The 17,949-nt window shown below is 41.9% G+C and overlaps 1 protein-coding gene across 1 annotated transcript; it reads right to left on the reverse strand.

Annotated features, from left to right (window-relative positions):
* Positions 1-11,679: 11,679 nt before the first annotated feature.
* Positions 11,680-13,700, reverse strand: LOC128457510 (uncharacterized). Its single transcript, XM_053442229.1, has 3 exons — positions 12,977-13,700; positions 12,632-12,719; positions 11,680-12,319 (listed from the first exon to the last, which is right to left on the reverse strand). Exons 1-3 carry the CDS (start codon positions 13,414-13,416, stop codon positions 11,792-11,794), a joined length of 1,056 nt encoding a protein of 351 aa, XP_053298204.1. The 5' UTR covers positions 13,417-13,700; the 3' UTR covers positions 11,680-11,791.
* Positions 13,701-17,949: the final 4,249 nt, after the last annotated feature.

Raw genomic sequence — 17,949 nt, forward strand, 5'->3', positions numbered from 1 at the left:
TCACCCCCCTGTGTCAATACTTGGTAGAACCCCCTTTCGCTGCAATTACAGCTGCAAGTCTTTTGGGGTATGTCTCTACCAGCTTTGCACATCTAGAGATGGAAAGGTTTGTCCATTTTTCTTGGCAAAAAAGATGAAGCTCAGTCAGATTGGATGGAGACCGTCTGTGAACCGCAATCTTCAAGTCTTGCCATAGATTCTCTATTGGATTGAGGTCTGGGCTTTGACTGGGCCATTTTAAGACATTAACATTCTTTAATCCAAACCATTCCTTTGTAGCTCTGGCTGTATGTTTAGGGTCATTGTCCTGCTGGAAGATGAACCTCCGCCCCAGTCTCAAGTCTTTTGCAGACTGCATCAGATTTTCTTCAAGGATTTCCCTGTATTTGGCTCCATCCATCTTTCCCTCTATTCTGACCAGTTTCCCTGTACCTGCTGAAGAGAAGCATCCCCACAGCATGATGCTACCACCACCATGTTTCACTGTTGGGATGGTGTGCTCAGGGTGATGGGCAGTGTTGGGTTTTCGCCACACATAGCGTTTTGCATTGAGGCCAAAAAGTTCAATTTTGGTCTCATCTGACCAGAGCACCTTCTTCCACATGTTTGCTGTGTCTACCACATGGCTTCTGGCAAACTCCAAACGGGATTTTTTTATGGATCCCTTTCAACAATGGCTTTCTTCTTGCCACTCTTCCATAAAGGCCAGATTTGTGGAGTAGACGACTAATAGTTGTCCTGTGGACAGATTCTCCCACCTCAGCTGTGGATCTCTGCAACTCCTCCAGAGTAACCATGGGCCTCCTGGTTGCTTCGCTGATTAATTTTCTCCTTGTCCGACTCTTCAGTTTGGGTGGACGGCCTCCTCTTCGTAGGTTTGCGGTTGTGCCATATTCTTTCCATTTTCTTATGATGGATTTGATGGTGCTCAGAGAGATGTTCAAAGCTCTGGTTATTTTTTTATAACCTAACCCTGCTTCATATTTCTCCACAACTTTATCCCTGACCTGTTTGGTGAGCTCCTTGGTCTTCATGATGCTGTTTGTTCAGTAATGATCTCCAACAAAAGAGTCCGTCACAGAACAGGTGTATTTATACTGAGATTAAATTGCAGACAGGTGGACCCTATTTACTAATTATGTGACTTGCAAATGTGACTTGTGAATGCAATTGGTCGCACCAGATCTTTGTTAGGGGTTTCACAGTAAAGGGGGTGAATACATATGCACTCAACACTTTTCAGATTTTTATTTGTAAATAATTGTGAAATCCATGTAATATTTCCCCCCTATTCCAAATGATGCACTATTTTGTCTTGGTCCATTACATAAACTCACGATGAAATACATTTTAATCTGTGATTATACCATGACAAAATGTAGAAAAGTCCAAAGGGGGTGAATACTTATGCAAGGCACTGTATATGGCAAGTTTTGATGAAAGCAGAAATGTCTCTTCAACAGAGGCCAGTAAAAATGTCTCCTAACTCTATCATAGGTTTTTCTTACTCCTAAATGACCTGCAACGCCATCATGAGCAGTCTGAAGTACAGCAAGTCTTGCACTAGAGGGCACAACAATTTGTAAAGTTTCATCCCCTTGGGGAACCCATTTCCTCTGCAACAGGCCGTCTTGGAGAAATAACCATGGGCTGCTCTTTCTCCACCTCATCATCTGGAAGAAGCTGCTTGTACAGAGCCTGAAGTGTTTGATCATCTTTTTGCTCTTTAACAAGGTCACTGCAAGACAAAGGCAAGGGGAAACCAGGCACAAAAGATACAGACTTTCTTTTCTTATCAGAATGTTCAGAAAAGGAATCCCCACTGGCAAGGCTCGTGGCGCGTGTCACTGCACAGGTGGGAAGTACCACCAAAGGGGTTTTGGGGGACTCAGAATTTCCTACCAGGGAAGAGAGAGGGTCCACTGGCACATCAGGCCAGACTCGACCGCCAGCCAGGTCATTTCCTAAGATGACCTGTACTCCCCCCATAGGCAAAGAACGACGCACTCCCATGATCACATCACCTTGCACCAGACTTGAGACTAGTGACTAATGCTGAGGAACAGAGAAGACAGTCAAACCCATTCCCTGCATCAGAATGCAATCTCCAGTGTCAGTGTGCTGAGAAAATGGCAGCACAGAGCTCAGAATATATGAATTGAAAGCTCCAGTATCTCTCAGGATTTTCACTGGCACCTTTACACTACTGCCTACTAAAGACACTTGACCATCAGACACAAAAGCAGAAAAATCGGATTTATCTTATGTAATCTCTATTGACCACTTCACTTGTTCACATGGAGCAGTCATTGCAACGGGCCTCACATGTCCACGTCCAGAACCACCTTTAGCCCCTGATTTAATAGGACATTTGTCTTTCCAATGTCTTCTTCATTTACAATAATTACACACTTTATTCATATCGAACTGCAGCTGAAAGTGCTGGGACCTCTCTGGTTTATAAGGAAGCAGGTTCTTTGCTTCTTGCCAGCGTTTACCCGCCGTGCGGAAGTTACGATCGTCCCCTCGGAAAGCAGCATTACCAGGATCCCTGTACTCACCGTACCCGCGGTGCGTCAGTACTTACTCATCAGTCAGAGCTGCGGCCTCCGTCGCGGTTTTTACTTTACGCTCATTTAAATACATAGCCACCGTAACAATAGCAGCCTTTCACGCTGTTCAAACGTTAACGCAGCCTTGGAGACAGACTGAGCCGTAGCACCAGACTCTGGAGAAACAGCGGCCTGGAATTTTGTGTCAATTACTCCAATTTCCACCAGATTATCACGAAGGATACTCGTGCCATTCTCCTTTAAACGCTTATCCCCGACATCCATCTTGAAATGATCAGCAATTTTAATTAACTGATCCCGCGAACAGCGGTGTAATAACTCCTCTGACGGAGCACTCAGAAACTCATCCACAGTAGCCATGACTGAAAACACAGCTGACCTGCCTGAATATTAACAAATTAACTCTATGCACCGGCGGTCACACTCCCAAAGCCGTACACAGCAACACGTCACTGCAGCACTGTCCCGCTGACTGCCTAACCAGAACCTGACTAAGGCTCCCCCCTAGTCTTCAAATGCTAGTCGTGGTGGGTATTTATGCACTGAATCCCGCAAACCCGGCGAAGCAACCAAACTGGCGACTTCCACCTGCAGCCTCGGACCTGCTCCCGAGACAACTGCTCTAACCATTTTCCCACCACACTACCAAACCCCAACGAACTCCAAAGGGAGTCCGCCCTTCAGCCTAACTGGGACAGAACAGCAGCAACTTACGACAGTATACAGAAGGGGTCAGCAACCTTTTTCACAGCAAGTGCCAATGTGACATTTTTTTGTCAATTATTGTGCCATATCAACATTATTATTGAACAACATTCATATATCAAACAGACATGACATTTTTTTCTATGCATATTGGCTATATATATATCAACACTTTAAATAATATCTCTCATTAGGACAATAGGTTTGTCATTAACCCCACCAACCACACTCATGAGAATTGAGAATTTCCCCAGCCCAGATTGCACTGACACTATGGCAACAAGTATTGCATTGGAATTGTCCAAAGTGGACAAAAGCAGATCAAACATAAATAACAGTAAAAGGGCTATACAAGAATGTGACCTCATGAACAAATCAACAGCTGATTCAGAGAAAAAGAGGGGCACAAGAGAAACATATGCAAACAAGTGTAGGCCCTGCAACAAATACAATGATGCCTATCAATCAGTGTGATCCCTGATATTATAACAAAGTGTTTATATTTAAACACTTTATATTCAAACACTTTATAAGAGGCCACCATGTTTTTTTTTACAGTAGCCCAGACTGGACAAAATAAACATCTTTTGAGTTGCTATGACAACTGAAGCTACCATAGGTCTGTCATTAACCCCACCAACCACACTCATATTCAGAATTTCCCCACCCAATAACAGATTGCACTGACACCATTTCAAAACATTGCTTTCAGTAAGTCATTAACAAGTATTGCATTGGAATTTTCCAAAGTGGACAAAAGCAGATCAAACATAAATAACAGTACTAGGGCTATACAAGAATGTGACCTCATGAAAAAATCAACAGCTGAGTCAGAGAAAAAGAGGGGCACAACAGAAACATATGAAAACAAGTGTAGGCCCTGCAACAAATACAATAATGCCTATCAATCAGTGTGAGCCCTGACCTTGCTTTCCTTTGCTGAGCTCCATTATCTGGGGGATGTAGTTAGTGACTTTAAGTTGCACACATGCTTCGGAGTGGTCCATGGTCAAATGACTGCGGGAGGGGCTGAGCACACTCTTCATGTGTGAGAATATCTGCTCACACATATACGTTGACCCGAAGACTGTCAGTAAAGCCAGTGCAACGTTCCGGAGACAGTTGAACTTCTCCGGTGAACATGAAGGTTCCGTGATCTTGCGCTGCTGTGGTTTCCAACTGTTTCCGTAGCTCTGCAAACTTAGTCACCCACAGTGTTGAACTCCTCAGCTCAATCAGCTGCATTTCCATGCCCTGTGTATCCAACCAGTCTATCAGAGATAAATCAAATTCCTGTCCATGAAAGTTTTCAGGCTTGATCAAGAAAGAAAAAATAGGTCCATACTTCTGAAAGTCCCCAAACCGTGTTGTGAACTCCAGCGGTATCGATGCTGCGCTGCGATGACAACTCCCTTACGTGTCTGAAGTAGCGGAAAGTGGAGTTATTAACGTCACTTGCAAATATTGCTAACTTGCCGACAAAAGCTGTCCATGTGTCGAACATGTCCAAAACAGTTTGCCCTGCACCTTGCAGCCGGAGATTGAGCTCGTTGAGATGTCCCGTAATATCCGTGAGAAACATGAGTTTCACAACCCATTTCTCGTCCTCAAGCTCTGCGTAGTCCTGGCCCTTCTCAGCCAGGAAGGCCTTGATGGCATCAAAGCAGCCAACAAACCGCTCCAAAACTTTTCCACAGCTTAGCCAGCGAATCGCGGAATGGAGAGGGATGTCTCTGTGCGCGCAGTCCATTTCCTCGAGCAGCGACTGGAACTGTCGGTGCGTCAGTGAGGATCGCTTAACTATAAAGTTAATAATTTTTGCCACCGTAGCCATTACCTCATTTAGATCTGACTTTGACATCTTTGCACAGAGATTTTCTTGGTGTATAATGCAGTGGAGTTTCATGATGGGGTGACCGACTTTTTCTTCAATTAGTCTGACTGCTCCTCTCTGTTTCCCGACCATGGCGGGGGCGCCATCTGTTGTTATCGCAAAAATCTTGCCGATGTCAATTCCTCGCTCCTCAAAATGTTCCATAAACACCCTGGCTATGTCCTCACCTTTAGTTGTTTCGGACAGTGGCTTTAGGCAGCAGAGTTCCTCTCTTACAGTCGAATCACAGTATTTTGCCATGACTGCCACCACGGCATCTTTTAACCCAGCTGTTTGCTGCGCCCGGACATTTTCTGCCATTTCTTCGATGCGTCGCTCAACACTTCGAGCTGATATGGGGATGTCTCTGATTCGATTGTCTCTTGGTTTGGTAGTCCTTCAAACAGAACCTCTGAGCTGGAGAGGAAAGCCTCCTTTATATATTCACCATCAGTAAATGTTTTTCCATGCTTCGCAATGCAGTGAGCAATGCGAAAGCTTGCTTCGGTCCCATGGTTTTTTACCTGGACACAGCACGCTTGATGGATTCTCCCTTGTCTGCCGGGTCTTTAAAAGTTTTTTCGTGCTTGGTCTCAACGTTTTCTAAACATAAAGTGCATACAGCACGGTCCTTATTCAAAACGAATCCATAGTCTTCTTCCCATGAGGGCTGAAATGCCCGGGCCTTCAGTTTTTTAGACACGGGACATGCCATCGCCATTACACCTGACTACGCACTTCGCAGAGATTCGTGCGGGAAACTGCGGGAGGCTTCTTCTTCTTATTTAATGGCGATTGGCGTCCAGCCTATGGTGCAATACTGGCACCTAGCGGCTGGGAGGTGTTAATACAGGCGGCGTGACCTATGAAGATATCTTTAATAGGAAAACGACTGCGTGCCAATGGTTGCCGACCCCCGATATACAGGCTCACTCGAGTTAAACGACACCAGGAAACACCCGGCACAGCAACACGGAGAAACAAGCCAACACACAACAGCGTCAGTTCACTTACACTGCCGCTCATTCACAAAAACACAGGATGCACAGCTGTCTTTGTGTGCGACGTCAGACTACACTCACAAAAATCGCCGTCTCCGCCTATCAAGTCATTCACAAACGCGGAGGAAAAGCGTGAAACGAACGAGCCCCCATTTGTAAAGTGTTGTAGTGCTACGTATTTTTTAAATAACCATAACTTGCTAAATTTTCAACCGATTTTTAAACGGTTCGGTTTGTTATAAACATCAGATGTAGTTATGACACTGCATACTTATGAATAATTATGTTATTTAAAAAAAAGAATAATGTTCTATATAGGTACAATATTTCCCATTACAAATATGCATTAATTATTTAATTTTATTAAAAAAGTTAATGTACCACTACCAAGACTTTACAGTACGTTGATGACATAAAAACTTTAATATTGCTCGAATGGCTTTGGCTACACTGGCTTAACATAACTTGCAATGTTAGAAATCTGAAAAAGCTCCCACAATAACACTATGAATATTTGCTATATTTCAAGTGTGCATTTATTTTTTATAAGATTTCCTATTTATTGCCCCACAATTTCCCCAAAGGAATAGAATGTATCTTCAATCATGTATGCACCATCTCCCAGCAGTAGATGGTGTTTTCCTCTGCCTCACAATTGTTGCTTCCTCTACTGCTGTAGCTGTAGAGGAAAATGGCCTTAAAGGCTTCCTTCGATAACGGTTCTTGCATGTTTGTAAATAACGGCAGGAACGCTATCCATTTTGCCTTGACGATGTCCCACAGTTCCCCAAACACATTCACTCCATCAGTGAACTGATGGATCATCTTGGCCGTTCTATAAACCAACAGAGACTAAACATGAACACATACAATTAGAAATGACTATTACTGGATAAAATCAGTTTCTTATGTATATGTTTACAACGGCTTGCTGGTCTCAGCAGCCATGACCAGGAGAGAACGACAAGAGAATGTGCAAGTGGAAAAGTACATGTATCTAGTTTGAAAAACAAGAAACAAATGCCCACCTGATCCTTAACTGCCATTATCAATAACACCATCATTATAATTTGATCAATTTGGTGCTGCATTGAGTGATTAAAAGTATCAACCTCTGTCCTAAATGAACAAATACATACATACATACATAAACATTTCTCAGTGTAAGGAGTGCAGACAGGTGTGTGGATCCAATCGCACGACTCGGAGACACAAGAAGGTAAAATTAACCAACTTTACTGTAGAATATTGGTACACGTCACGGCAGTCCAAACACGGGTACAATAATCCCACAGGAGACAGGCACCGGCAGAGTTCGTAATCGTTCCAGTCCAAGGTCGGTACACGGGAGGGCAGTCGATCACAGGGCAGGGTATCCAGCAGGGAAAAGGCAGAGACGTAAACCGTTAAGCAGGCAGGGATCGGTAACAGGAAGGCTATCAGGAGGAATTGCTGGAACGCTAGGAACATTGAGAAACAAAGACGAACTGGCAACGCCACACAGGAACACACAGACTAAATACACCGGGTGATGAGGACCAGGTGCAAACAATCAGGGAGGAGCTGACAATCACCCAGGTGGAACACACACACGAGGGAGGGAGTAAGGAGTCTGAAACAAGAGGAGAGGTGAGTAAACAATAACAACACATAACAAGAATAAGTTATAAATCTCCAGCCAACTTAACTTAATAAACAGGGCTGGCCATAACACTCAGTGATTCCAAACTTCTACACGATATTTTACATATTTACATTATAAAAATGTCCAGCTAATAGCATATAGTAAATACATGTTTTTATTTTAACTACTATTGTATTGAACAGTAAAACTTTACCTATGGAAGATGTAGTGCTTTACCACATATGAATAGATCCTTGGGATTTCTTCACATGTTGCACTGAATATCCCTGGGACGCCGCACTCAGCGATCCAGTCACCTAAAGTGCAGTCAGGTCCCCTGCAGTCTTGCACTGTTGTATCTTAGAGAGAAATCTGAATGAGAACAATGTAGCTGGAGTCCCAGAATGAGCAATTATTTGTCATGCAGTATAAACTAAATGCTGTTTAATTAAAACTTTTGTCAACTTTGAACAGAAGTTTAAAAAATGTTTTTTGTTTAAAATCCCAATAAATCTTAACATGATAATAAGCAGCCTTTGGACATCTGGGTCAGGCAGCACATGCCAGTCAAATTGGTCAAGTTGGGGATCCTGACCACACATCAGCAGGAAGAGGCTTGGATCGAGGGCTTTGAAGCACGGACCTCTGTGGGCAACAGATCAGGCGATCAGTTTGCCAGCTTTGTAATATTTGCCTTGGTCTAATGCTGCCTGATCATAAGAGAGAAAGACCTGGCCGGCCTTTCCCTGAACAATGCCCAGAGAGGTCTGTACTTCTATCATCAAGAGTTAGAAGAAATCAACAGAAAATAGAAATATAAGAATTTGTTTTACTGTGCAGTTACCCTGAAAACCTGCAAAGATTTATTATTATACATTTAATAAATTACTTGAGGTATTCAGACCTGAAAAACTCTCGCTGTGGCCCCCCCATATCATCTGCATCTTCTCCTATGAACTCAATATGGGGTGAGTGGGTCCAAGAGAAGCTGACTCTGGAGATGGCCTTCATAGCACCCTCCAGAATCCTCTTCCTCCTGATTGGAATGGTGGATCCCAATTCACCATAAAGGTGATCCTCTTGAAATTTTTTCAGAACTGTTGCAAGATCCAATTCTTCCTGAAGTTCATAAAATGTATGAAGTGCATCATTGAAAAAGGGGCAATATACAATTCTTTTCATTTTAAGTATGTGGACGTAATGAACAATTGTTTAAGAAAAACCTACCACTACTCTTTAATGATAAAAATTAAATAAAACTTACCAATGGAGGACCGTCACTTTCAAAGGGAAGTGAAAGAATCCCCTCATCTTCATCCCAATCCTCAGAATCAACGATGAGGAAGTCATTGATGGGAGCACTAAAAAATCTGATTTTGTTTCATTCAAAGTGTCAATATTACATATTCAGGCTTGTCAAAAACTATTTTAAATCTTCTCTGTCAAATCTATGTAATAGATGAGTATTTACATTGTTTATTGGTGGAAAAATAAGTGTCACACATGGTTCTACTTTGTAAACTTAAAAATACTGTACCTGATTAGTGGTGCCATTCTCGATCTTCGGTAAAACACCTTGAAAGTAAAAAGACTGCATGAAATAATATCTAAACACATCAATATTTGAATAAAATATTTAATACCACATTTGAACAAAATCTGAACTACAGTATAATCTTCCAGATACTTACCTCTGGGGTACCAGCATTAAGCCACTCTGCAGTATCCAAACTTGCCTCCTGTGTTGATGACAGATTTAGCATTTATTCCAACTGTCTTTTACTGAGGTTAGATTTGAAAATTTAACAGATGACTTATTAAGATTACTCTTTACTTTAATATGAATAATCAAAACAACTTAAAAATAAAGGGCTACAGACTAACTTTTCCCTATACACATTCATATTTTAGCCACAGGACTAGGGATGAGCATAATTAATCGACGATTGATCACTAAGAATTTCGTCAATGACATTACTTTTTCAGTGATAAAACGAATGCATGTTCTGTTGCGTAGTGTGAGTCTTGAAGGAATGCAATGGATTTTGCTATGTGGCAGCAATTACACATTTTACCAGGGGGGGCAATGTTTTTGAAAAAAACGTAACAGGCCTACTCAGTTACCTGCGAGTTTCCGTGTATTTCAAAAGTAGACATGAAGAGGTCACGGGCGAAGTGTAGCGTGGGACCATTTTGATTTAAAAAATAACTAAGTTCACTGTCAACACTGTGATGATGAAGCGGTCTCTGGTCTACCCGGTTGAGATGTTTCTGGTAGAGTGCTTTAAGCTTCTGAGATCTAGGTGGACAAAACAAAGGGCCTAATTAGTCACTATTATCAAGGTGCTAATATTCAAAAGGAGTGTTGACCCAAAAGAACAACAAAATCTTACCTGTAAAGGCAGTGTTATATTGGTCTGGGGAATAATGTAAAGCCTGCTTCTGCCAACTGCTGTCTTCAGCTCCTTCACCGTATTTGCCCGAATTTTGTAAGCACCCTGCTCTTATCAGCTCTTGCAAGCTGAAATCCAATTACATTTAGGCTAACTGTTGGAAAGCTTTGGCAGGTGTAATTATTAAATTCTGAGAGAGTCCAGAAAAGTTGTATGATAGTTCCTTGTGTGACTGCCCCTGGCAAATCATGACTCTGGCTCCCTGAAAAAATAATAAAACAAATGTTGTCAATATGATGTCAATATACTGAATCAAAGTATTATGTCTTATTAGCTATTGACTTACAGTTGGTTTGTGTATAGCCTTATTATGTATTTGGTGATCCATGCAGTGTGAACTCCATTTTAAATTGCATTGAGGATGTAAAATCATGGATGGCAAACAGCGACGTTCAGCTCAACCAAACCAAAACCTAAGTCATAACCTTTTGCCCTGCAGATAAACTGGAACTAAGGTGCATCTCTGAACTAATCATCCCCTATTTCGCCTCACCCCCTAAGATCCGCTGACCACTCAATGCTTACCATTCCACGCACAAAGTTAAAAACCATAGGTGATCAGGATTTTTCCGTTGTTGGCCCTAAATTGTGGAATTGTTTGCGTCTAACAATTAGATCTCCCCCCATCGATATCTTTAAAAACCTGTATTAAGCCCAATCTCTTATCTTTAGCCTTCGGATTGTCGTCACAATGACTTTCTTGAATACATCCTGGCTTTTTTATTTTGATATTTTATCTCACTGGCCAAAGAGATGTAAATACGCTTCATATCCAGCACTTGCAGATCAACTGTTGATGGAAGTACATTTCCAGTTTAAATAAATAAATAAGATTGAAGTTCATGCTCACATCAAAAATCAACACAGTGTGTACCTTAACATTATTTAGCCGATTGTGCTTAGCAGTGGCGGCTGGTGAAAATTATTCTAGGTGGGGCTGTAGGTGCCAGAAGCTTTCGGTAACTATCCCAATAAAAGAACCCAAACCAAAAGATACCATTGTTTTAGGGATAAACAATAATTATTTAATTGCCCTTTAAAAACAACAGTTTGACAGATAATGACAATGATATGAGATGTATTTTAGTGAATACTCTTAATACAAAATTCAAGTTCTTGAGAGACATTTACAAGTGGTTGATGATTAAAAATAACTATATACAAAGAAAAACTGTCTCATAGGAACATACAATGTACCAATTGGATTACATATATTAGTGAATACTCTTAGTACAAATTACAATATCATTGTATATTATTGTAATATTTACAGGTGGATGATTAAAGTTAACTATATACAGAAAAACTGGTATAGGAACATAAAATGTACCAATTGGAGTCTAATCAGCATTTATGTCTCACTCCCTTGAAACCTGGAGACTGTGTGTAAATATTGAGTTGTATGAGTGAGTGAGTTTATGTGTGAGTGAGTGTGAGTGTGGGAGTTTGAGAGTGTGAGTGAGTTTGTGAGTGAGTGTGTGAGTTTGAAAGTGTGTGAGTGAGTGAATTTGAGAGTGTGTGTGAGTGAGTTTGAGAGTATGTGTGAGAGGGAGTGAGTGCTCTTATTTGTACATGAACTTTGCTCTTCTGTCTTTCTGAGTGGCAAACTTCTCAATGACTTTGGTGTTAAAGTCAGGAATGTTCTGTATCAGGTTTTTCTCCATGGAGAGCATAGCCAGTGCGTTCAGGCGGTCTTGTGCCATGGTGTTCCTAAGGAATGTTTTTATCCTCTTTAAAGTAGAGAAGCACCTCTCTGATTCTGCTGTGGTCATCGGTGTGGTGATGAGAATCTTTAAAAGACTTACAGTCTCGCTGAATGTGTCCTGAAGGTTGTTTTCCATGAAAACCTGGAAGAGAGCCAGTGCGCCACTGCAAGCCATGAACTCTTCATTTTCATAGACCAGGGACAATTCTGTCTTCAGTTTGGCCTTGTCCAGTGTGGGGTAGGCTTCCACAGTGGTTTCCAGCGCTGAATCTGGGAACTTTACGCTGTGTTGGGGGAACAAGTCTCCTTGCAGCAGAGTGGCACTGATGAGGTGCTTGGTGAAAGAGAACCTCTCCTTGGCATGATTCAGAATGGTATCACATACCTATGAAATGATACATCATTTTAAAAAAGGTCACTACACATTATAAACAGTAGAATTAAATGTTTATATATCACCATGTAAATATCATTAGTATCTCACAAGGACAAGGAAAGCTTATTGTTAAATATCATAAATATGAAATAACTACATCTAAACATTTTAGCATGTTTGCTTTTTTCAGTAGCTGTATGGTGAATAGTTCAAAATATTTAAATGCATAGGCTAACTGTTTTATACAGGAATTTAAGACAAACAAAGATACCAAAAGTAAAACACCTCATGTCCTGTATATAGAACAATGTTACATCTTACCTCTGTAGCTAACCGGTGCTGCTCCTCTTGGCCTAGGGCCCTCCGTTTCTTTGTGGATGGCTGCTGCACAGATAGAGGAACGGAGTCCCTGATACAAAACAGATGATTCATAAGTCGCTGTGCGCAATTAGTTTTAGAAAACTGCTGGAGATATAAAATTAGTCCAGCTCTGTGTATTGTCACTACATTAATACATTTTTTACTAGCTCATCCCAACTGGATTGTCTTGAAATTGAGAGTTATTATTATCAAAATTATGAGTTATTCTACTCTGTTCAGACATGTAATTAATGTTTGTTCTTTTCATAGACATTTTATCAGTCAATGTGAAAAATGACAGCCTACCTGATAGCTTGTATGCTGTTGGTGAACCTCTGAATGACTCCTGTGATGTAGACAGAGTCGATGCTCCTCTTTTGCAGCTGGTTAAACAGCATGTCTACATGTGCCATGATCTTATGAAAAAATGCAAGAAAAAAACTAAAATCTTCATCTTCCAGCATCCTCTCAAAACCCCCAGCCTCTCTCACAGTTGTTGCATCAAATTCACCATTCTCTCTGATGGTCCGAAAACACTTCAGGAGGTCGTCCTTGTGCTCAAAAATGGTGTTAACAGCACGACTGTGAAAGTTCCACCTTGTTGATGAAGCTCCAGGAAGTCTGTGTGCCACCACTTTATCAAGCACAGCGGTTCGCTTGGATGACCTGGAGAAAAACGCAGCAAAACCACCCAGATCTGAAAAAAAAGCACCGACCTTGGTGATGTGGGATGTTGCCTGCTGCATTATTAGGTTGAGCTGATGAGCATAACAGTGTACGTAGTGGGCACTCCCGTACACGTCTTTAACTTTGCGCTGCACTCCACCTGTGGCTCCTCATCACAGCAGCTCCATCATAGACTTGGGCGATTAATTTCCCCCGTTGTCCTTCAGGAAGAAAAGTGTTCAGCCTTTCCAACACCGCGGTGGCGACTGTGTCAGCGGTCGAGTTTGGAAGCTGGATGAACTCATAAAAACGCTCTCGGACTTTATTCAGGCTGTCAGTGTAACGTAGCACAAGCACCAGCTGACAGTGAGTGGCAGTGTCTGTTGTTTCATCTGCCTGAATAGCCAGATAATCTGCCCTGTTTTACATCCTCCAGAATGCAGTCTCGAAGAACCGACAGCATGCAGTCTAAAAGTTCGTTTTGAACTGTCTTTGAGGTGCCTTTAAAGACAGTGGCGGTCTTCAGGTGCTCCTCTAACACACCGTCCAGTGACGCCACAAGATCGACTAATCCCCGAAAAATGCCAGGGTTGTTGGAGGATGCCGTCTCATTGTGGCCCCGCAATGCCAGCTCAAAAGCTCCACAGAATTTCACACAATCAATGATCTTCGATAAAATGTGTCTGTTCTTATCCACCTCTTCGTTGTGTTTCCTCACCGCAATCCTGTGTCCTTCATCCAGCTGTGCAGCTATGCTAATCCTTCCTAGCATAGCTAGCTTGACAGCGTTGTTCATGTGCACCTTCGAGCATTCATGTTTTTTGATGCGCTCGGATAAATGTTTTAGGTCTCTAACTCCTGTTACAGTCCACGTAGTATCTGTCCCCGGCATTTTAAAAAGTAAACACGGGAAGCAGAATACTGCATTTGCAAAACCACATCCAGTTAGCCAAGCCTTCCTGTCGTACCAGTTAAGAGAGAAGCTCCTCTGGTACGTTTTACCTTTCTCCTGTGTCTGCTGTGTTAAATTCAGGCCGGGCTTCTCAGGTCCAAGTTCTTTAACGCACAGTTTTTCCCCTAAAGTTCTCCTTTCAAAGGGGTTTAGCAAGAGAGATTTTTACAGAATTTATGGGTAGCTGAAGCCCTGTGTGTTCTTGTTCTTGTCTACTTGACGCCGCCATCTCGATTTCCTACACTTATTTCTGGTTGCTAGGATACTTAAAGCTTGGGGTGATATTTTTAGCGCCCCAAGCTTATCAAATTTGATGACGCTCATTGGCTAATTTACCCGTTGCTATGTTTTTTTTGCCTCAGCAACAGCCTACCATTGGCTGAGCTGCTGCAGTGCTGGGGCGACTTTCCCAGCGCCCCAGGAGGGAGGAGAAATGACCATGGACACAAATTATCCCCTAACTAATGGTTTATATTATATGTATGACTGGTTCTTGATGATTCAAAACATATTTATTTGTAGAATAAGCAGTACTTAAATTATTATTTTGAAAAAAATAAAAATAATTTTTAAAAATCACTTTCAATCAGGTGGGGCGGCGCCCTAGCGCCCCCTATTGGCCAGCCGCCAAAAGATGGAAGGACAGCTTGATCAGCATTTGGCTACAGGAAGAGCCAAAGTCCAGGTGTCCTATTCGCAGATGCTTCTATACAAAAAACAATGTGGTTATACAACTTTGCCAGTAGCACCTAAATCAAATTAGGAATTTTAATTTCACTTTTACTTAGCTGAGTACAGTTTGGCCAGGAGAAAACTTATGCATGACCATTTTCTTATAGTATGTTTCACTTGCTTTACCTTATCTTACCACATACAGTCCACTGATGTGATGTCCTGAGCCCCAGACATACATGTTACTAGTCATATGATAGGTTGTCTTCTCGCTGCTGTTATCTCCCTGTCTACAGGACAGTACAGCACCTCGTATTTAATAACTACTAAAAAAAAATCAGAAAACCCCTCTAACATCAAGAAGCTTGTTCCCCTTGAAGCACTGTATAATTAAGTTATCATATTCATGTGGTAATAAGAAAGATGGGAGCTTCTCCAAAAGTTATATTAAATTACACACAATACTTTTTTAAACACATGTGTAAGTATTGCCATGATAATATGATCAAGTAATAACATTAATATAACCACTAGGGCTCTGCTCCTCTCTGAGTCTCTAACGTTCTCAGAGAGAGAGCGCGAGCAGCTGAGTCTGTGGGCGCGCTGTTACTTCTCTTTTCTCCCTATTCTATCGCGCACATTGATATCGCAATGACCATAGTTTTCTCCCATCATCACATTACTTTGTTTAGGCTACACAGCAACCAGCTAATGCTAGCTAACTGTTCTAGCTCTAACAGGTAGTGAAAAAGACCTTCAATGATGACTTCGGAAGCCACTTCTACGGAAGAGGATTAGGGCCACTGTGGAAAAAACAAGTGAGTTCTGAGTTTAAACTCAGAATTCTGACTTTAATCTCAGAATTCTGAGATTAAAGTCAGAAGTATTGGTGCCTGTAGCGAACCAACTTCGGGGCTCAGAGCAACACAACATAGGCTACTACTTTCCCACTTTCCCGCGGACCGAAAATGTCGGACCTCAGTGAGTTTTTGCGTGCTCGAAGGGTCCCCGAGGAAGCCATTTCATTCATGGAAGACCAGAAGGTGAGTGAAGAAGATATGTGTTGGTTTGGGGCTTGGTGTTTGCAAAAACGAAGAAATGGCTGCAGATGTGATGTATGTTGCATGTTTGTTAGCTTAAATGATTGTGCTACTGCTACCGGACAATATCCACAAGTGATCTGCCGCTGTGAGGAACACTGCTCGCTGTCTACACCGGGCACTGGTAGGGATGTAACGATCGTGAATGCATCGGTTAAATAAAAAAAGTTTACGTTTACGTTATCTTCGTCTGCTTTATAGGCAGCTCACTCTCTGTGTGGCTGTAGGTGTGTGTTCACGTGTGTTTATTTATGTGTACGTCGGTGCGGAGCTCCGCCCTTTGTCAAACAGAGAGATGTACGACTATGATGCTATATGCTGCTTTATGCTATATAAATAGTAGGGGAAACACTGGCAGATTGTCCCAGCACTTTCAAATCAGCCGTATGGCGACATTTTGGATTCCCAGTTTACACAAATGCAAACGCGCGAAATAGACAGACAAGACATGACTTCGTGTTTATGTAAATTCATGTGCAGGCATTGCACTCCCTAGGATCAATTAGCCTGTTGATTTATTGTTTGAACCATAAACAGAACAGTGCTTACAAGGGTTAGATGTATATATAATGATTTAGCCAGCTCTATTCATCCCATTCTCTCAAGTCTGACAGATGTTTAGTAGCTAGTGGCTTTTCCTACATGCATGGAAAGGGTCCAGAATACAGTAACCTAGATGATTGCAGGCAACATCTCTGGAATCTGTCTCACAGTGAGAGCATGTAATATCACTTGAACATTTTTGCATGTGCACATTGAAAAAAAAAATCATTGTCTCTTATTTTATGTCCTCCTCTGTGCAGATCGACCATGATGTCATTGTACTCATGGATGATGCAACTCTGGAAAATTACATTCCTTCCTACGGTGACCGAATTGCTGTCTTCAATTTCTGCAGAAGTAAAAAGTCCCTCCCCAAATGAAAGCAAGGGCTTTTGGAGAGACTTTGTGAGAAAATGAGTCAGAAAGGAAAGCACGAAGGAGAAGACATTACATGAAGACACAAGAACAACAGACAAAGAAGCTAAAAACTACACGAAATGTAGATATAGGATGGATTCATGATGATGGTAAAAACAAGGCGGTGGCACTAGAAAGATACAGTTGCCAACTGATGCTGGATTAAAAGCTATTGTTGAAGAAGGACAGAAACTTTTCTTTCCTGGTGGGATCTCTCCTAAAGGACCAGTGTCTGATTTTCAGTTTGAGGTGTGGGATTTCAAACAGAACCACCTCACCGATGAAACTTGCCAGTCTATTGGCATTATGTACATGACTGCAAAGCTGAGTATGTTATGCTTTTACATTGCAACCAGGCCAAAAGAAGTTGAAGATGATGCCAGCGAGACATCTGATGTGGTTTTTGTCTCATCACACAGCAGCAAGGAAACCAGTACAGCACAACTAAAAGTGGGAGATGCCACCAGTCTGCTTTAGAGATGTCTGTTGATGCTGAAATTACCTTCGGTCCCCTTCATGATGTTGTCGAAGACAGACGACACGTTGATTTATGAGGGTTTTCTCATACCCACTAGTCCACCTAATCCAGAGGATGTAATAACAATCGTTATACATCATGCTAACACTTTACATGACATGATCACCGCTTTCTCTGATGCAGAGATATTGAACAAAGCAGTGAATGTGAAACGCCTACTTCCAGACAACACTGAAGAGGCAGGAAGTGGATCCGGGGTCATGAGAGATCTTCTCAGCTGCTTCTGGAATGAATTCTACGAGCGATGAACACTCGGTACAGCAGTTAAAGTGCCCTTCATTCGGCATGATTTTCCTCCTGAAACATGGAAGGCAATTGGTAGAATCCTTTTAAAAGGTTACCAAGACTGTCAGTATCTACCAAACAAACTCGCACTCCCCTTCCTTGAGCA

Source organism: Pleuronectes platessa, chromosome 15 (assembly GCF_947347685.1).
Source record: "Pleuronectes platessa chromosome 15, fPlePla1.1, whole genome shotgun sequence".
NCBI lineage: Eukaryota > Metazoa > Chordata > Actinopteri > Pleuronectiformes > Pleuronectidae > Pleuronectes > Pleuronectes platessa.

Bases quoted from the DNA above. Each gene is read 5' to 3' on its own strand.
- LOC128457510 (XM_053442229.1), bottom strand. From the start codon at position 13,416: ATGCAGCAGGCAACATCCCACATCACCAAGGTCGGTGCTTTTTTTTCA. The intron at 12,720-12,976 runs GTAGGCTGTCAT...GTTTTGTATCAG, and splicing joins AACAGCATACAAGCTATCAG to GGACTCCGTTCCTCTATCTG. The intron at 12,320-12,631 runs GTAAGATGTAAC...ATCATTTCATAG, and splicing joins AGCACCGGTTAGCTACAGAG to GTATGTGATACCATTCTGAA.